The sequence below is a fragment of the Corapipo altera genome, unplaced genomic scaffold (genome assembly GCF_003945725.1).
Source record: "Corapipo altera isolate COAL_440 unplaced genomic scaffold, ASM394572v1 75, whole genome shotgun sequence".
NCBI lineage: Eukaryota > Metazoa > Chordata > Aves > Passeriformes > Pipridae > Corapipo > Corapipo altera.
The window spans coordinates 8,010,890-8,032,354 of record NW_020884887.1 but is presented as its reverse complement, the minus strand read 5'-3'; the positions used below and the strand labels follow the sequence as shown (position 1 = coordinate 8,032,354).

Sequence of the window (21,465 nt, the reverse complement as noted above, 5' to 3'; positions counted from 1 at the left end):
AGACTATATTTTCAAAAGTTCCCCGATAAAACCTTTAATGTGATGGCACTTGCTTTGGTTCCAATTAGACATCGTGAGAGTTTACATTGGCTTTCAACAGATCTAGCTGTGGCCAAAGAAAGATGGTTCACTTTGTCTTGTTTCATGCAGAGTTCCCCGGCCTCTCGCTCTGCATTTTAGATCCCAAACACCTGTCTGTTAAAATATATTGCACAAAGAATAAATCCCACTATTACTTTGCTTTTACCATCTTCCAGATCCCTATTTGCTCTCCAGGTACCAGGGAACTACAAGTAACATCCTGTCTGCTTTGTAAAACTCCCCAGTGCTGAAAGCATGTTGGCTGAGCCATTGAGAAACTCAGATTATTGCATCAGAGGCCACATTTAGTCTTGTGGTAAGTGCTTTCTTTCCTCAGATTAGTGGACATGATACTCAAAATTCCTGGTGTATTTTCAATGACTTAAAAGAACTACTTGACTGCATATTTAGTTCCATAAACTTTTCCAACACAAAGAACAACAAGATATATTTAGGCATTGGACATAGAAAAACGGCCACCACAAAACCATTTATAGAAGATACCAACAAAATAACAGTTAATTTTCTAATTCCCAAACCAAGCTAACAAAATGAATCCATTTATTCTTACCTGGAAATTTGGTGCCCAGCATAAAGCAGCAGTGCAGTCAAAAAGTACAGGTAAAGCTGAACCAGGTGTTGCCTTGGTAAAGTTAGCAGCACAACACTTAAGATGTAACCTGTAACAAAAAGCAGACGTTGATATTTCAAAAAATACTATCTAACCCCAATTTTCTTAAAATATGGACTAACGCTCAAAACTATTCAGATCTCTAACACCTTTGTTTTCATTTGGCTTAAATTTCACCTACCTACATTTTCCTCTCATCAAAACACAAAGCACACAAAATACCTTCCCCCGTTTTCCTTCTTTCTCCATGACCAGAAACAGCTTTACCAGCTTCTGTAAGATCACATCTACATGTCAAGAAGGGGACTTGATCCACAGTATTTTAACATGACAATGAACATAACCTGTACAACAAAGAGAAAACAGGTCTAGGTCTCCATGTTCTTCCAAGTGAAAGCAACTTTCAGTGCTGCGGGGAAAAAAACCTATCCAATCATAAAATTCAGTCCATTGATGTAAAATATCCTTTTCCTCAAACACAGGACACACAGAACACTTTTCCACGCTGATTAGCATGACACATTTTAATTCTTCCACTCTATGGCTTGCAGACTCTTTGCATGTCCATAATTTGAGATGGGGACACACAGCCTGTACCTCATACATCACTGCTGCATAAATCAAGGACAAGAATTGGCATAGGTTAGGATTTGTAGGCATTTATACCAGCAGTTCCTGCACTTCTTGTTAGCATTTAGTGAGACTGTGGAAAAACACATGATGTGGATACAGCTTTACTCTGACCGTGGCTGCTCAGCAGACTCTCCAACAAGCAGAACATTGATTTTTTATCATGCCTGCTCTCATTTGGATACTCAAAGCAGTACTCTGAAGTCGACTTCCTAACTGAATGGTACATGTCCACACTCTTCTCTTTCCCAGACAGGCTGCAGGTCAAAACCCCAGCACATGGTGCCCTTACTAATCTTTATTTCCGAGCTCTCCATCACAATGCAGTGCCCTCATGCTGCGTCTGAAGGTCAGCTCAAGTGCCTGGCACTGAAATCCATTTAGGAAAACAACCCAGCAACAGCCAAGAACTCCCCTCAAGCTAAGAACAGAATGCTATAGAAGAACTTACCCTGACCCTTACAGCTACACTAGTCATGTTACATTTACAGTTTCATCCATCTGCGCAGCAACATGAGGTACAGTCTCTTTTCCTGAATTAATTTATACCTTGAGCTTTTTAAATAATGTAACTCTAGATTAAGCACTCATGAGCAGTGACATAACCAGCTACTATAAAGCAGCTTGGGAACACAGCATGTTCGAATATTTGAAAAAGATACTATGTCAGAGTCAGTATTTATGCAGAATTACTTGAAGGCTGCTTAGTATCTGCCATGTTCAATAAGCCACCTCCGTAAAATTCTACCAACAGTTTGGTCTTCAAAAAAAGTATCTTGCAAGATGCTCCTAGAAAAGGCATCAGGCCCACAGGATGCCAAGAAGAGATCAATTCAGGTAAGACAGATGTCAGGAGTGATGATAAGACAAATAAAGCCTATTTACTTACCTTTTTTAAATACCAATATATAATTTATGTACTTAACGTTAAAGATAATTTTTCGAGTACCTTCATGAAGTGGATATGACAAGTTGGACATTTGTCTGAGGATGTGCCTTTTCAAAAGCTGAAATAATTGATAGTTTCTTTTATTACAATGAATTATCATACAAGTCACTGGGGTTTCTGTACAGTATCACTTTGACCAGAGGGCTGGAGCACCTCTCCTTTGGAGACAAGCTGAGACAGCTGGGGCTGTTCAGCCTGGAGAACAGAAGGCTCTGGGAAGGCCTCACAGTAGACTTTCAGCATTTAAAGGGAGATTATAAGAAAGATGGGGACAGACTTTATAATAGTACCAGTAGTGATAAGACCAGGAGTATTGGTTCTAAACTAAAAAAGGGTTGATTTAGATGAGATACAAGAAAGAACTGAGTGTGGTGAAACACTGGAACAAGTTGACCAGAAAGGCTGTGGATGCCCCATGAAATATTCATGGTCAAGCTGGAGGGGTTCTGAGCAAGCTGATCAGCTACAGATGTCCCTGCACTCATTGCAAGGGGGTTGGACCTTTAAAGGTCCCTCCCAGCCCAAACCATTCTATGGTTCTATAATTTTTATTTTAAGTTTTTTTAAGGGGGCTTGAAATACAGCACTACAGGTTTCCTTCTAGCAACTGTTTTATACAGAATAACACGCTTCTGGTTAACCAAACAGAGCAGATGTTCTACATCATCCATTTTCTTAGCAAACACCTGTATTTTATGGAATTCCTGTTCTTTGTTCAGCACTTTTCACCTACCAAATACACAAATGACAAGAGCAGGAACTCCTCAGCAGTCTCCATGAAGACATTTAACAAGCCTGCACCACACCACAGCCTCATGAGCTGGATCCAGCACCTCTCACACCATCCCCTGACATTCTTCCACCTCATCTCTGCTGCATTCACCCCCTTCCCTTGATTCCTTACTGAGGGACAATTCTCCCTGCAAAACAACCCACAGCCATTTATCATTCCAGCACGTGAGTCAAATCTCTCCAAACCTTTCCTTCTCACTGTAGCCCATGACTCACCTTCAGGTGAAGAACTAAGTGGAGTTTATTATGCAGTCTTTTATTCTTCAATTATTCTATAAATAGTCTTAGAACACCTGTTTACTGTATCTGTATTTAAGCTCTGCCATTTTCTTTACCTTATTCTATCACATGAAAGTCTGCTTCTTGGCCACATGATGTATCTGAGTGATGGTAGGATCATTTCTGTAGACATTTTAGAGGGCAGCAACTGCACTCTAACACAGGCAAGTTAAATGAAAGGACTTTAGAGGTCACTGAAGTTCATTCTTCTCTACATGATCACAACTTTAACCAAAATAGTTAGGATCCTTCAGGATAGACTGAAGGAGTAAAAAAAAAATAAAATTATAAAGTCTAAATACAAATCAGAAGATGAGAAGACAACAGTCACTGTGCCTTCTAACCAGCTTCCAGACAGCACAGATGCTCATAACACTGTGCAGGGAAGTAGCACAAGACAACCAAGGTTACTGCAGAAGCCTGAGCAATGAACTCCACCACTCAGGAGTTTGGGTCGGAATTTAAATGTTCCCTTTGAAGCAGCCATTTGGTCTAATTGTTAGATTTTGAAGAGGGGGAGAGCAATAGACATTTGCAGTAGTCCCCATTCACTCTTATTTACAATTCCCTCTTGTGACTTGATAAGAGGGAGATTTCAACACACTTCATACTGCAATATTTGCATTTTTACTGCAGAGGCCCTATTCCCAAAGTGGTACCAACCTCATTTTTATCGACAACGCCTCTGCCAAAAAAAAGGCAAATAATTCATTACCAAACCATCTCATTGCAGAAAAAAAGGAAGACAAGCTCAAATTCAGTAATATTCTATTCCCTTTGTTCTCACCCAGACAAATGATGTAATTAGTGTATGGCGTAAACAAGATTCCACTTCAAAAAAAATCAGGACCAGGAAATGAAATTTCTCACAGCAGCTTTCTCATCCACCTCCTCTGTCAGAAGAAATCCTGATGCTGAGAACGTATATCCCTTTGGAGAGAGTCCCCCCACACAAGGATTTACAGATTGAGAAACAGTTGTTTTGGTGGGCAGCCTTTACACATGGGTTAAAAGTAACTAAAGCTCACTTCCATCCAAAGCTTTCTGAGCTCTGTGTCTGCAGTGAGCACTCCACTCCCTTGATTCAGGCTGTGCTATTTCTGCCCTTGGGACTTGGTGTATTGTCTCTTTTAACTCACCAAGTACATCTCTGCTTCAGGGTAAGCAGCAAGCTCAGAGAAGCACAATTCCTGCCCCACTAAATAAATGGGTTTAACACATGTTAAAAAAAGAAAAAAGACAAGACAGAATAATCTCTTTCCTGAATACAGCCATAGTGCCCTGGTGCCAGGCCACCAAGAATGAGACTTACACCTTTAGGCTTCCAGCTCTAAGGAGCACTGCAGAAGACATACTCAGCCAACCTTAAAAATACACAGATCTCCCACTCAGTTCCTATTCAGAAGCACGAGGAAACAGAGAACTTCTACTGCCTCTCGTGAAACATGGTGCAGATTTTGGCCCCACCAGAGAAAATAAACTGTGAAAATAATACTAAGCAGAAAAGCAAAGTTAAACCTTGCTGGACAAGAACACATGCATTAACTGGCTCATGACCTCATTTACAACTTGTTGATTCAGCTAAATGAAAACCTCTGGCTGTGCAATGCTTATTGTTACTGTGAGCAGCAGCTCACACATTGCCTTTCAGCAATCTCCCTCCATTTGTGCACCACCAAGGTGTTTCCCAGCTTCTCTCACCTAAATTACCTCTTTGCCGACTCAGGAGTCTGAGGTTTATTGACTGCACACAGCAGAGGCTTCTGGAGCATGATCAAAGTCGCAACTCATCCTCTTTATTAAACACTTTAGTGCTCATTTGCATGATTACAGATCCCTTGCGTCCACTTCACATTATTACTCAAAAGTTTCCTGCACATTTAGTCTAAAAATGAGAACTTTGTACATCAAAGAGTTTATAACATTTCTTAATAAAACCACACCAACTCTTGCAGTGCCAGAAAGTAAGAGCACAATTAATTGGATACTACTGGAAAAGAATTTGGGGGGCCCTAACTTCCCACTTGCTCATATCCTGTGAGGATAAAGGGTCCATCTTATCATGACTTGCACAGTCATGCTGCTATGAAGCAGCAAGTCTTGAGCCACAGACAGCACCACAACATCCATCTCTCCTGGTTCAAGGTAGGATCAGTGCACTGCTGAGTTAGTCACTTGATTTCAGCCAAATCTTTCACTGTCCCCATTTCAGTTTATTCAGACTGGCCACAACACGAAAGTACGACGACACACTTCTGAAAGTGTGGAGCTGGCAGAAGTATTATAACAGTTGGCACCTTTATTTTCAGTGTGTCTAATTCTCAGGATAATCAATCACCAAACTGGTTACACTACAATTTACACAGAGATTTAATAAACTGTCAATGTCCACATCATCTGTCTCAAGAGTGGATGATGTTTAAAAGACACACTTTAGACCTTGGGGTAGTTAAATACATGATACATAAGTTACCAGGAAGATTCTGTGGCCCCTTCCCTGGAGACCCAAGCTCAAGCCCAGAAGGAACCCCAACAGCCACTTATTTTTAAATCACATAAAATGGGAGACAAAAAGCTCTTGTACATCCTCAATTTGTATTAATCATCATTTGAAGGGTAACTCAGACTGGGGTCTTCTCAATTGACTGGGACAGCTGTGCTGTTCTTCTGAGAGGGAGAGTTGTTCATCTGCTCTGTTACAAAAGGCAAAGTCATACGGCCCCTCCACCACCACAGAGAACCCCTCCTGCATCAGAGGTGACTCCAACACTTGGCTCATGCAAAATCTGCCCCTCAAATCAACCCAGACACCAAGCCATTGAGAGAGCACATGACACCAAAACCCCTCAGTCTTGAGCAGCCACCAAAGCACCAGAAGTGTCACCACCAAGGGCAGCTTTCACCCAGCCTGTCTGTGTCACTACTGCTACCTGAGTGCCTGTTCCAGGCAGCCACACGTGTTGCAGGTTTTATGACGTACCGCATTTTTGGGGAGCAATGTTTTCCCTTGACAATGCCAAGGCACACCTCTTCCTCACCCTCCCACTCAGCCAAAGCTCCTGAACAAATGTTATTCACTGCAAGAAGTGCTCTACTTGAAACTAATGTGGCAAATACTTTGCCCTTCAGAAAATGATGGGAAATTAGTTCTAAACTGAGAAAGTACACAAGGAAATTAGTATTTACTCAGTCATAGCAAAGTACAACTGTAAACAGAGATCAGAATTCCTGTTATCAACATCTGCACATCTCAGTGAAAATAATGCCAACAAAACAATTTACTCATTACAGGGGTACTGCCAAAACCAGCTGTTTCTTGAATTTTTAAATGCATAACAGATTGGGCACTCTAAGTATAAATAATCCAAGAACTGAGTTCCTTACAGAGATTTGCAGTATTGTCTGACCAAGTAAAATAGACTTTTGGTTCTAGTTCTGCCATATGATTCAGAGGCTGTTTCTATAAGACAACACAGCTAATGATTAGAGCTCTGGGACTAACGGCAAGCATGGAGATCTTCCAGAGAAGTGGAAAAGAATACAGAAGTGGAAGTATAAAAATATAAAAAGCCACAATGTATCCTAAATCACTAGGACAAACTGCCATGCTGTCATGAGGCTGGTACCCAGAGTCAAAAATTTTAAGCATCTCCTTTCGAGAAGACTGCTAGTGGCTTCCTTTTATTTTAAATAAGAAGTGATGTGAGTTGCCAAAAAGAAATACCAGCTTTATACAGAAAAGCTACCTGAAAGTATACACATGCTGAGAAAACTGCTTAGGAAAAGCCTACAGCACTAAGGGAACAGTACAGGAATCGGCAGCCTCGAGTTGGAAAATGAGAAAAGGATGTGTTGGATTTTGAGCACAGCACACTCTGCCTCCTTCCGTGTCCACCAACTGCAGCATGAACTGCATTTTACCCAAAAAGAAAATGAGAGGACGTAAGTAATTATTTTAAGAAATGAAGACCAAGTCCACGTCATAAAATCGCATTTGGTTAAAAATAGCTACAGTTTAAAATAAAATAGTAACACTCAGAAAATAGTTCTACTACCCATTTATCTAAATGGTGTTGGCAGGAGAGAGACAGAAGACATGGGACAGCAAACCCAGAGATGCTGAACCTGAGCAGCACCTCATCTTTGTATGCATTAACTGCATTTACACATTTAGTCATATCCTCTTCTCACGTTTTAGGAAATTTGTTTCTGTAATGAACCAGCTTCTTTCTTCTCACACTGAAGCTTCACTTGGCACCTCTTACTGTGTTTGTACCAATGTACCATACCTTTCCTCTTAGAAGGCAACACAAGAAAGCAATGCAAACAAAAGATCTTCTACTTAAAGCACAAGAGCTTAAAGAACAGCAAGCAGACCAAAGTGTGCAGTCAGCAAACACCCAAGGCAGGAAGTTCAGGAGGTTTCTCCTCCCTCAAGCCCCTTGGTAAAGGCAGCATTCAGAACAAGGAGTTCACACCTAGCAAGTGATGTGACCAACAGATTAAGGTATTAACCACACGGTTCAAGAAACTGATTACAAACAGGGTTGTGACACACCTTCCACCTATTCCAAATATTTAAATAGTTTCCTTACCTTTTTTTCCCTGAGAGTTTTTTTTTGTCATAACAAATACAGTTTGAGATAGAAAACTGCTCTATTTTTACTCTTAAGTAAGAAAAACCCTGTATTTAGTGCAGTTCTGTGTCCCTAGCATGACAGTGACATAAATTCCAAGTCTGACTAATTACAGGTTAAGCTCATGACTCTTCTCTTTCCATCCAGCTCAGAGTATTTACCAGTTAGCACAAACAGTATTGCTTTGCCCTTCACAGGAGGAAATTACGTGGTTTCAACTGTTTCCACTTTCTTCATCAAAGGAATAAAAAAAGAAGTATCTGTTTTCTCAGAGCTACTCTACAGCACAGAAGAAAACACAGAAGCAGTAAGTGCTAGTCTACCCTACACAGAGGTTTGAGATAAAAGCCATTTTTGTTAGCACAGGTCTTTCATGAACAACAGGCTACTTTAAATTTATACAAAATTATTTCAACAAAATCTTAGTGAAACCACATTATACCTACAGTAGTTGTGGTCAAAAAAATTGGTTTGCTTTTTAAGCTTCCTTCCCCCCGATTGGTGTAGGAGGTAACAGACAGAATATCAACTGTCAGAATTATATCTGGTTATACAGCCCAAGTGCCACGTTATCACACTCTACTCCTCAGCCTGTCTGGATGGGTTACCAAAACAGCTAAATAGGATGACTTGGAGTATTTGGGAGAGAGTCCTGGGACTGTAGTATCATCGACCAGACACTCCTGAACACTCCAGGAAAAACCACAGAATGCTCACAGATGATATTTGCAAATAAGACAAATGATTCAGGGTTTTTTTCAATAATCTTAGAAGAAAAGAGAAAAATATATGTGCATGTACATATTTTATTGTATTTAAAGAGGCCAGATTATAGAACCAAACCTTCCATGTCACTCCTTTCATAGGGCAAAAGAATTTTTTCCTCTTTTAAATATAATTTCTAATTGTATAGCATCTGCATGTGCACGTAAATTTTCGCTGCAATCCCATTTTAACCAATTCTTGCCTGTTTTTACAGACAGCCAATAGAAATAGCAAACTAAAAGCAATTTCATTCAAAGCATCTCTAGCAATTTTAAATTAAGTGTTCAATATATCATCTGGCAAGTCTTCTGTAAGATGTACCAAAAATATTTCCAGAACTGGGTTGGATCAACCAAGTTTTAAGCTTGAGGCAACCCTGTGACCAACAAGCATGAATTTCCATGTACGTAGAACAAAAATTTTTCTGCCAGAGACATTCCAAAATTGTTGTTTAAATAAGTTTGATATTTGTCTTTTTAAACAGACTCAAACCTAGGAAAGTTTTCACAAGTGAAAAACAATTTTAGTGGTAATTCTATAAGGTAATTCATATGCAGGAAAACAGTATTATAAAATAAAACAACAGAACACAAACTTTATACACCAGTGCACATTGAAGACTAAGGCAGGCCTTTCACACCTGCCTAAACAGTAACCACAGTGCCACCTGACAAAGTTTATAAACAAAATTACTTTGCAATTACTTTTCTTACATTCACCAATTCTAACCAGAACTTTCTCTCTTCTGTTTGCATTGCTTTGCTTTATGCATCTTGCAGCTGAACTTGCTGTTGAGCAGTTATCAGGACTGAATATTTTCCTCCACTAAAGCAGATAAGGGCTGTTTCATGGAAAGATATGAAAGGGAAAAGTTGATTCAAAGAACAAATTGCATCCTAGAGGCTTTTATTATACTCCCAGTAGTGTTAACTGGAATGTGAATAACACTGTAAAATACATCACTTCATTTAATGCATTAAAACAGAAAAGATACTCCTGTAACCCCCAGTTCTGAGCAAGCTTCCAACTCTGCCTCCTTAGTTCCAGGAAAAGGTTCACTATATCAAGATTGGTAGAGTTTATTAATTTTTATAGCTCTCTAATCAAATTGTTCCTTGTGCACCTGCTTGAGATAGATGCACCCAATTTCCTCAGCTGCTGGAAGCACTTCTACGAGACAGTATCTTACACTGTCTATATGGGAAATTCAGTGATTGTTTGATATTGCAAAGCTGCCACAGCTTTTGCTGATACTGTGTTTCCTAACTGCAAATATGAACAGAGGATTTTTTTCCTAAATAAAACAGATTAGCATGTTGAAACACATCGACAGTAAATTGTTATTTAAATTATACACTGGCAGTTAATTTTCCCCAACGTATCTTCAAAGAAGTTTAATTCCCCAAACTGGTGGAAAAGTACTTTGTTTTCCTTACAAATCCAATTTATATATTTTGATACGTCATTTTAATTAATGTTATACTGTAAACTGAAGCAACTAAATTTATATAAAATGTCATGTAGGCATGCAAATTGATTTAGCCCTGACTTACCCTGACAAAGCTTATAAAAATAAAAAAAACAACCAAGGGATTGAAACAAATCGATTTTATTTGAAAAGTACCAGCAAAGTTTTGTCACTAAAAACTGTCTGAAAATCTTTTAAAACAGGTAACTCTTTTGACAATTTAGAAGCTCTTCTTACTCAGTAACTACCAGGTAGAAAAGTACAGATACTCAGTATCATAAAAGCAAAAGTGAAAGAACTGCTGAGTGATTGTGCACCAGCACAAAAGCACCCCTTGTACAAGAAGCAAAATAAGAATCCACTGATTTAGTACTAAAATAGCATTTAGGTAAGAAATACTTTGGTAACAATACTCACCCTCTCTGTAGCACTTTCTGTTGGTGTGTCTCAACATACTTCAGTGAGGGTAAGATTATCAAATGACTATAAAGATGGGCTACGTGACAGCTGGAAATTACCCACTGACATCTTGAAAACCTACTGCACAACTGCTGGTTCTGTATTAGAATCTGATCTGAGAAACTGATTCCTCAAAGGTACATGTGCTTATACAAGTGCATGGGAAAGCCAGTTGTAGTTACATGTCACCTGGTCCTGGGTCACATTCCAGCACCAAAGATGTCCTCCCACAGACACAGGAAAAGGGCACAGAACTGTGACACCAAATTTTAGCACTGCAAGTACATTGTAATCCCAGCACAAGTATAGTGCAGCCATAACAAAGAAAGCTGCACATATTTTTAATGCAGTAAATAATTTGCAGACGTTTAATAGATTAAAAAAAAGAGAAGTCACATGCACAACATTGTGCAGTCAGGACTGAAATCAGGACACACTACTTCAAAAACCCACAGTTCTCTAACTACTTAACTAGAGTGTGTTTCCTTTAGCTGATTGCAGTGCACCTTTATCCTCCAAACTCATCTACAAGGAAGAAACACTGCAGAGTGGGAAGATTATATGCTATCCATTTCTCTCCAAGCCAGGCAGTGTTCAAGCAGATGCTCACTGACTATCAACCTCAACAGCCTGAATCCAATCCCTAATTAACCCCATGTGCAGATGAATCACATTCTCACCTGGAGAGCAGGTCCCAGAACATCAATCCTTTCATCTCCTAAAAACACACATTTAGCATTCCAGAGCTAGACTTTCAGGCCAAGGTTCAAACCTCAGCTGCCTGAGCTGAGTTAATAATTTTATCCATTTATCTGCAACACAAGGACTTGTTACCTACTTGAATCCACTCACAGCACACAGATGGCTCATAAGGTTGAAAACTGAAATGACAGATCTATGCAGCAGATGAAAGCTAAATGTCTGGTGCTGTGGTTAGTCCAAACCAGGCCACCTTTTCCCTACTCCCTTGTTTAATGCCAGTAATGTTATAATACTTCTTGTCTGCACAGCATGTCACAGCAGCTTCCCCATCAGTCAGACACAAAGTCACCAGTCAATCAGGCCAAAGTCACCGTGCTGCTCTTGCAGGGCCTCAACTGTGTTTCCAAACACCAGATTTACTCTGCTGATGTGTCAAGGCTAAATAGCAGAGTTCAGTAGAAAACCCTGGACAGGATTTCTTTATTGCTAACATAAACTGTTCCTTAGGCAGAACTGTAATGAATATATTAGCATGTTATTCATTGTTACCAATATATTATCATGCTATTACCAAATTCTTAAAAATCTTTTATTAAGGAAAAGGGTATTTAGTACAGTGGTGTTTTCTCTTTAATAGATGTATACTTACCCACATAATGCATATTAAGGGCCAAGTACTTGTACTGGAAGAGAGGATTGTTGTGCAGGCTACTTCTTTGGATCTGCTGGAAGAATGAGCTGACATCCCATCTGTACAAGACATCCAACAGCATGATGCTCGGGACCCTCAGGGCCACGTTTAACACTGCCTCCAACTTCTCCTTTGCAGCCATTCTCTTCCCTTTCTGTGAATTGGCAGCAGACTGTAAATAGCACAAGAGAGAGAAGAGTAATCAGATCAATCCCACTGTACAAACAGCCATTAGGCTTTGTGATAGTATGAATGGGGCTTCCTGTGTGGCCACAAACGACTGAATGAATCAACTGAGTTAAACTCAAATCCAAACAGGACAGCTTCTATTTTTGCTATATAAAGGTCAATTTGCTAGCAGTTTTTCCACAGGGATACTGTTAAATGGGGGGGAGGGCAGATTAATGACATGAAAGTGGTCCAAGGGTGTGCACTGAACAAACCTTCGTTCTTATTTGCACTAATGTAGCATCCAAGAGCTCAGCCAAAAGGCCCCAATGTACTCGACAGACATAAACATTAACATGACCAGCACTAAACTGCAAATACTCTGTAAGCTTTAGAAATCAAACACTAACAAAATTCAGACACTATGTCCATTTACTTTAGCACTATTTCTGTGCCTCTGAAATTAAAAAATCACTGATTAAAAGAGTCCTTAAAACATTCTACATTCATTTCCTCAATGTAAATTGAAATAATTGTCCAATACCTCAGTTTTTTAAAAATCATTTACAGCCTTCACTAACCTCTACAAATTTATCTGTGGAATCTGAGGGCTGTGTGTTTGGAGATTAGCACCAATAATGCAACTTTTCTACTCATTTTAATGTAATTCACCACAAGGAATCATACAAACAAAAGACTACCAGTATTCCTCTCACTCCCAAATACTAGAAGGTAATTTAATTTTGGAGTTTGCCATCAGATAAGATGGATGGTGCAAACAATGAAGGGGACTTTTCTTTTTAAAACAGAAACAAATGCTGGTCCACAACAGCACCTAAAAGTCAACAAAAGAAGAGCAAAAGGATCCATTTCCCCATCCTATCACCTAAGACTAACAGCAGTTCCTAAAGGAAATATGCTGGTTTTACCACACACCACCTGCCCATCCCAGGAACATGATTCACCCCAGGCTGAGTTTGTGAGCACCAGTAACAGACACAGTATTAGAGAAGTGCAGTTGAAGTGTTCAAGGCCAAGGTGGGGATGACCCAGCAAGGTTTTATCCACAAGAAGCCATTCAAAGGAAAATCACCTGCAGCACAATCAACCCCCCGATGAGGTTCAGATTTAAGAAAAGGCTCCAACCCCAGTTATTAGGGGGCCAATTGGAGAAAAAAAGTGCATCCTGACCAAAGAAACAGAAAAATCTGCACTTGAACTGCACTTAATTTAAATAAAGTTTTACAGGACTTTTTTCATATTGTCCTTGTGTAACCTATAAAAGTTTTTGCAGTTGTGCAAATTTTACACCTCAAGTCAACATGGAAGTACAGCATGAAGTGAAACCATGCAAATATACAGGAACAAAAAAACCAACCCCACTCACACACACACAATCCTCATGTGAGGTTTTATTTGTGTTATCATGTCCTAGGCACTACCACAAACTGCTTATGTGCACACGTTCAGCCACATTCACACCTGTCGAGGCACGAGGACACAAAATTAATTCAGCTCAAGAAGTCAGAACAGATGAAAACTGAGATATGGCTCAATAAACCTCAGCTTGCAGGGCTGCTGCTGCCACTGTCTAGCCCTCAGTCTGACTTTTCAAGTTATGTAAATGCTGACACTTTTTACAGAGCTCTTGCAACAGCTCTGCAAACCCCAAGGGCAGCACATCCTTCCCCTCGCACAGGAAGCGCCTTCCCACTACATGGGGCACCCCACACACTACCAGCATTTCACAATGCTGCCCAAAACATGTTAAAAGGTTTGCCAGAAGACTACAAATATTTAGAATGAACAATCAAAACTATCACCCAAGCAGCTACCTCAGAATCCGAGCATTCAGCATTTCATGCCAATAAAAGATGGAGTTTAAAGGGATGGCACTGTACAAACAAAATTGGCAGTTACACAGATTATATACAAAGAGTTACAAGAAATACCAGGGCACGCAGCTTAAACAATTCATATGAGAATATTTTAAAATGTCCTGGAATTTTTCAGATTTTCTATTTTGCCAAGCCTGCAAATTTAATTAAAACTTTGAAATTAAGCTGTCTCCTGTTTTTTTGCTGGATTCCTTTTCCAAGTAGATCAGGACAAGGGTGGGCAGGGACTGACTGACAGGTTTTCACTCTGTCACAAAAATATCCAAAGCGACAATAAGTACCTGATTCCAAATGACATTCTCAAAACTGTCAAACCTTTTCCAGTCATCACCAACAACCAAACATGTAGGACAAGAAGGAAAGTTTCACTTGTTTTCACTTTCCTAATTACTCTAAAACCAGAATCCCACGGACAACTTCTCTTAATACTGAAAGTTAACCGAGGGTTAGCAGGTTCAAATTAAGCTGAATAATTCTACCTCCAAAGCTCTTACACACAAACTCAGAGAACTAAAAAGTGCAGCATTTAGATTATCTAAGAAAACAATCTAAATTTCAAATGCTGCTAAAACAAAAGCAAAACAAACTTCGAAAACCACATCATGTCACAAGGGATGGACTGTGAGGGGCAGCCACTGCAGCTCCACAGCATCTTCTGTCACTGACAAACCATCCAATATGAATAAGAAACCCTTTAAAATGAACTCCACTAGAAATGCGGATGTGTTAAATAAAGCCTCAGTTGTAATGGCTGCCAAGTTCTAACAGAATGTAATACAGGCAAGCAACAATGTCCACTGCTCTAAGCTCATTATATTGTAAAGAGCTCCCACAATACATTATTTTGATTGGTGTAAAAACAAGCAAAAAACCCAACCAAACATTAAACCTCTAAAACCCTCAGATAAATGATGATGACATGAGTTGCTGGGTGCTCAGAGGTTAAGGAAAAAAAATAGGTCACTTGTTGTACAAAGATAAAAAATGGACTTGGAAGCAACTTGTGGTTCAAAATTTTTTTCCCATGATTTCAAACATCTCCCTGTTCCAAATCAGAAGAAAAAGAACAGTCTTAGGAAGATTGTCATGGTTTAACCCCAGTCAGCAGCTAATATCACACAGCCACCTGCTCACCATCACCTCTCCCAGTGGGATGGAGAGGCAAATCAGGAAAAAGGGTAAAACCCTTAGATTGACATGAGAACAGCATAATAATTAAAATAAAATAAAAATGATGGTAACAACTGTAATGAAAGGGAAACAACAAACAAAAACAACCAACCAACCACCAAAACAAATATAAACAAAACTAGATAAACAAACAAAAACACAACTAAAAAAGAGTGGAATAAAGCCCAAGAGAAACAAATGATGCACAATACCATTGCTCAGCACTCACTGACTGATGCCCAGCCTGTCCCTGAGCAGCCATCAGTGGCTCCCAGCCCATTTCCCCAGTTTATATACTGGACATGATGTTCTATGGTATGGAATATCCCTCTGGCCAGTTCCTCCCAGCTTCTTGCACACCTGGTCACTGTCAGAGCACAGGAAACTGAGGAGTCCTTGATTTATAGTAAGCACTGCTTGGCACCAAAGAACCATCAGTGTGTTATCAATGTAGTTCTCATACTAAATCCAAAACTCAGCACTGCACCAGCCACTAGGAAGAAACTATCACAGCCAAAACCAGGACCAAGAACTTCAGACTTCACATCTTAAGTTGTGCTATTTGACCAAAACAAGCTTTTAAAAATTTCCCATCAAAACTGTTTGGTCATTTTTGTTTTCTAACGAGGATTTTTCAAAAGTCCCTCCCTCACCTGACACACTCATTTTGTCAAAAGCATATTCCTGGTCAGCTTTAAAGAAAACAGTAGAATTACCAAAAACCAAAAAAAAAGGACTATCCTAAGTCTGTCCCAGCTCATTCCATCAGCAGAAGAGATCACCTTGAGTGTGTTCACACGACACATACCCCCTCAAAGATAACACTCATTTTTCCCTTTGACAGAATTTTCTTTCTGAAGTTTTGTCATGACATAAAATTTCAGCTGAAGCTGTGAATTCTGCCACTTAAACCAGTGTAACTGTTGTTTCTGCAGCAACATAAATATAAATCTATCACATCACAGGCAGAAAATACACCCTGGTAAAAAGCAGTATGTGAGGCCACAGAAAACCTGCATCCATTTATCCAAGCAGGTACAAAATTACATTAACAGAGTTTCTGCATTTAGGGAAGCATTAATCATGAAGTTAATTAAAGAGTTACAGAAATATGCTGGAATATCTGCAAATTTAAGAGTTATGCTAATACTATTGCCATCAAAAATCACCATAGAAGGAGACAGTAATTCCAGACAAGATCAGAACTTCAAAACCAAACTTGTTCCTGCAACATTCAGCCTCACACCTGTGAACAAGATGCTCATTCTCCTACCATATTACAACCTAAAACACTTGGCAAGATTGGCTAAAAAGCAAAAGAGACAATTTCAACTTCTGTTTCTCACATCTATGAAATTTTAGTTACTTCAGATATGTCTCTGTTGACAAGCTGACTTGGTCTGTAGTCTAGTTTCCACTTTAGATTATTTTTCAGTTATACATTCTGGAACCAAAAATATCACCGGGAAAAGCTTTTGTTTTCCTGTCAGGTAAACTTTGCTAGACAGACTTTGAAGAGGAAAAAAAAAAATAAACCTGACACAAAATCTACAACTCCTATCTGTAGCTATGGAAGAGTTCAGTGTAAAAGTTCAAAAACTAAAATTAGACCCACAGCTGAGTGGTACCCATTCACTCCCCAGAACCACTCCTTCTTTATGCTGTCCTGGTCTGGGGAGCAAAAAGAATTTGAAGTTCAGAAGAAATCCATTCTTCAGAGACATAGATCTTTATGTCATCATTTTGGGAGGGAGAAAAAAAGAGGAGCAAATGGAAGGAACAGGACGAAAAGGTTTATCAGACACGCACTCAGAAAAGAATTTCCCTGTGCGAGTCTGAGAAAAAAAACCCAAACCTAGAACTCAGAGTATGTGAGTCACCAACCCATCAAAAGAGCTGTTTCCCATGCAGACAGAGGCAAAGAAGGAAAAGACATCTTGCTCCCATACAATTCAAACTGGCTAACAAGGACAGCACTCGAAAATTTCTGCTGAGAAGGTCAGATCAGCGAGATACCGAGTGCACTGATAAAGCACTGAAACACCCCAGACTGCACAGCAACACTGGCACCGGCAGCCAGTCACCAATTCCAATAACAGTCGGTTCTTGTAGATCACTACAATAGTTCAGTAATTTCAAATAATAACCAGAGAGTGTTTAGCCTTCAATTTAAAGGTTTAGAGAGAGTTGGTCAGCAAACAGACAGCTTGCTCTTGCTATGTAAGCAGTTAACAAGAACAAACAAATTTTTTTTATTTCTCTTTTTGTTTCCCATCTGGTCTGACAACACAGATTGCTATAGAGCTGCTGCAGTGGTGTAACTGGAGAACTGGTATTTCTACCTAGAAAACACAGTAGTTCCTACATTCCTACTCACTCAAGACTCATTCAGTTGTGAACTGGGGCACAGCTAAGGTTAACCATTCCAAAGAAATACAGAACATATTTTGCAAAAACCAAATATTACTGCACAACAAATTAGGTCAACCTCTTATCTGTTCATAGGAACTTCAGTGAACATGCATTCATGCTAAAGGCATACTGAAAAAGGACAAAAACAACTAGAGAAAAGAAGGTTAACTGCAGAGAATAATAAAATAATCTGTATTTCCAATGTTCATTAAATCTAGCAAGTTTCATATGAGCGAGAAGAAAACCAATTCAGGAAAATGAAGATACATATCATAGAGCTGTGAAATTTTCCTCAAAGATTTATTTCTTGAGTACATTTATACACTATGAACAGTTTCAGCCCACTCTCAATTATACAGCAAATGCATTATATTATTTATGGGCAGCCTGTAAAACATCCTGTGTCTTTTATTTTTCATAATGAGCAGGTAAGACCAGGGAGCTGAACTCGGGGACCAACATGTGTTAACAAAGATTAACAGATCCACCAGTTATGCAGCAAAATCCTTCTGTGGATTCCTACAGGATCCACACTCTGCCTGTGTGTGATCAGTTCAAACCCAGTCACACTAAGAGGGGCTGCCTGATTTTAAGATTGTAGTTTAGTTAGGCACCTGAAAGACAGGAGTCTAATTCATTAAAATTAAACTATAATTAATAATATCTTTAATTAAAGTCTTCAGAAGAAAATCTAGATTGAATCAACAAACTAAACCGCTCTGAGGTCCTTTTTGGCTCTTGCCACTCCAAGGTTTGGTTTATTAACTAGTTATTCAGCATTTTTTTTTGCCATCACAGCCGTGTTTGCAAGCCCACACCTACCAGCCTGCCTAACCACATTTGTATCAGCACATTCTGAGAAAATCTGGGCAGCAATCCCAAAGCGCCTCTGCAGAGGAGAGAATACCCAGAGGACCTGCACACTGAGCACTGACAGCCCGGGATGATGCAGCCTGTGACATCCCACCTCCGAGAGCTGGATCACAGGACAACCAGACACACAAGTAAAGCTGCCATACCCCATCAGCCTCACAAAAAACCCTGCAACTCAAATGTGTTACCAGGATGAAGTTACACGGCTGGATGAAATCTGTTTCATCTTCCACAGTTGCTCAGACAGTTTTTAGCCATTTCAGCTACAGACCCAGCCTATGTTTAGAATCTGCAATGCCAATAACTAGTTACCTGACTGGTAAGAAGTTAAAATATAAAAGAAGACTTTCAAGATTTCTCTAGGTCCACACTGATAATGTTTCCATTGCTGCTGCTGCCTTATCTGTTTAAGCCATGTAAATAAAGAGCATCAGCTTCCAGGCCTGTGAAACAGGCAGCTTAGCTTCCTGCAGCACCAGGCTCATGTAACAGAAACACCAAACAAATGGTGAAAACATCTAGAAAAGTTCCTTTTAAAACAAGTTCAAACTCAAGACATGGAACCAAAGAATTCTTCCAGAAAAACTCCACGAGATTAAGTACCCACTTCTGAGTGTTCCTCCCAAGTACATGACTAATTACAGAGCAGCAGGGCCTCTCTGCAATGAGAGGAGATGCTGTAAGGGCAGGGAAACAGGCTCAGGTGTCTGAATCACACTGAAGGAACTGGACCTGGATATGCACTTAAAAAGCATAACTACGGTGAACTGTCCAGTCTAACCACATCAAACACTGCCAGGTGCATTTGGAGCTAAAAATGGATTCAGAAGAGCAAAACCACCACCCAGGTTCCAGAGGACGGGAAGAGAAGCCATCTGCACGTCTGTGGGAAGAGGAGGAAACCGACCCAAGTTTAGCAAACAGCTCAAAGAATGTTTTTTCGAGTGCAACATGAAACACAAGGCAGGCTTACACAGTTTTCCAGGACACACCCATTCGTTCAGATCTCACTGGCACGATGTGCCTTTCTGCATCTGCACCACGGACTCCAGCTGCTGAACGGGAGTGAGATACTGATCTCTTTCCATCCTCTCCAAAGGAAGGAATTCCCCAGTACTTCTTCCAACACGTTGCTCAGTTCATATCTCCACCAGAATCAAGTGGCTCTAACATCAGAAGCTCTTCATAAGACTGATACAAACAAGGTGAATCCTGTGCTTTGGACAAGCTGCAGTTTTATATCGCTCTGTAAGATTTCTGATGATCCTTCCACATAATGGTGGTCACAAAGACAACCATTTCCTAATGATAATGAGTTTATGAATTAATTGAATCCTTTAGTGATATTATGACTCAAAAACTAGAGCTGATTGCCACAGTTATTAAAGCTAATTACAAAAAAAAAAGATACAGTTTCTCATGCACAGGCAGCTTGTATTTAAGATAACTGGCAAAACTAAGCCAAGGTTACAGATAAACCAAAGTTACCGGATGCAATAGCTTAACAACTCCCACCTTAACACAGTATTTTTTTAATATTTAAATCTATTGTCATTGACCTACAAACAAAAGTGATCAAAGAGTAATTATTTCCTTCTTCTCCTCCCACATTTGATCTCTACGGACACACTACACAGACAAAAACCCCTAACTGAAATACATGTAAAAGCATCCAAGTCTGAAACACAAGTTAACAGAAACTCTTTTATTAAAAACTGCATAAGAAATGAATACCGCAACACCTACAGACTTCAAAAAAAAGTATACTGAATGAGATCACAAATGGCTAATATTTATGAGTCAAACATGTTACACACATCTCACTTTTCTCTGATAAATAAGTGGCATCGTATGCCTCCAGTATCTAATATTCTCCCTCGTTTGCTGATACTTGCGTGCATTACACAAAAAAAATTCACATTTTTTTCCACTTTATTCTCCGAACCACGTTATTTATGCACCAGGTCCCACACACACACCCCCAAAAAGGCAGCACAACCAGAAGATAAGAATCCCTCTAAGAGCTCCATCTGTCACAAGTGTACTTGGTACACAGAACTACTCGAGCACGGAAGAAAAATGAGAATTCTCATCACAAACCTTATTTTAAAAGGCTACAGAAGGTCTCAAAAAAACGACTGACATAAGTAGAGAAGATGGAAAAAGCCCTGTTCTCCACGCCACGGGCAGGCTGCTCCTTACATAAGCATGACCATATGCTCCAGGGCCCGTCTCCAGGAGGGGTGCCCGGCTCCGCTCCGTGTCTCACCCGTGACAGCGCACGGACCGGGGGATGCGCAGCCGGCCGAGGGACCGGGGGGAAAACACAGACCCCACGGAGGGCGGGGAGCACCGGAGCCCCCCGGCCAAGGCAGGACCTCGGTCAGGGCGGCAGGAGCCCGCAGCTCATCCCCGGGGCCCGCACAGGCAGGCAGCGAACCCCGAGACCCTCCCGCCCCGCTCCCCAAGCGGAGAGTTCTCTCCTGCCCGGCGCAACTCCCGCGCTCACCGCCGGCGCCGCGGGCGGCCCCGCGCATCCTCCCGGCCCCGCTGAACTCCAGTAACCCCGGCGGCTCCCGGCGCCGGCGGAGGAGGGGAGCGGGGAGGGGAAGGGGGGGATGGAGGGCGGGGAGAGGAACGGGGGTGGGGGGGCTGCGCACGGGGAAGGCCGGGGAGCCCCGGCACGGGCACGGACAAGCAGGGGCGCGGAGGGGCCGCGGGAGCGGCGGGCGGGGGGCGCGCGCGGGAATCACCTGAGCCCGCGGGGTCGCCGCCGCCTCCTCCTCCTCCTCTTCCACCCCCTCCTCTTGCTCCCGCTCCCCGGTGTCTCCGCGCCTCTCACGCCGACGGCGGCGGCGGC

General features: G+C 40.8%; 1 protein-coding gene across 2 annotated transcripts in view; it reads right to left on the bottom strand.

Annotated features, from left to right (window-relative positions):
• The window catches only part of RNF145 (ring finger protein 145), a 47,833-nt gene extending 26,374 nt beyond the window's left edge, over positions 1-21,459 (bottom strand). The window contains exons 1-3 of one of the 2 annotated variants that reach the window (XM_027643454.1): positions 21,359-21,459; positions 12,043-12,256; positions 653-761 (exon numbers count right to left, since the gene is read on the bottom strand). In XM_027643454.1, the coding sequence (XP_027499255.1) occupies positions 653-761; positions 12,043-12,226 (293 nt within the window). In that variant the 5' untranslated portion in view covers positions 12,227-12,256; positions 21,359-21,459. Of the gene's footprint in view, positions 1-652; positions 762-12,042; positions 12,257-21,114; positions 21,133-21,358 lie in introns of those variants that run through there. The other variant, XM_027643455.1, reaches the window with a different exon arrangement.
• Between the last annotated feature and the right edge of the window lie 6 nt (positions 21,460-21,465).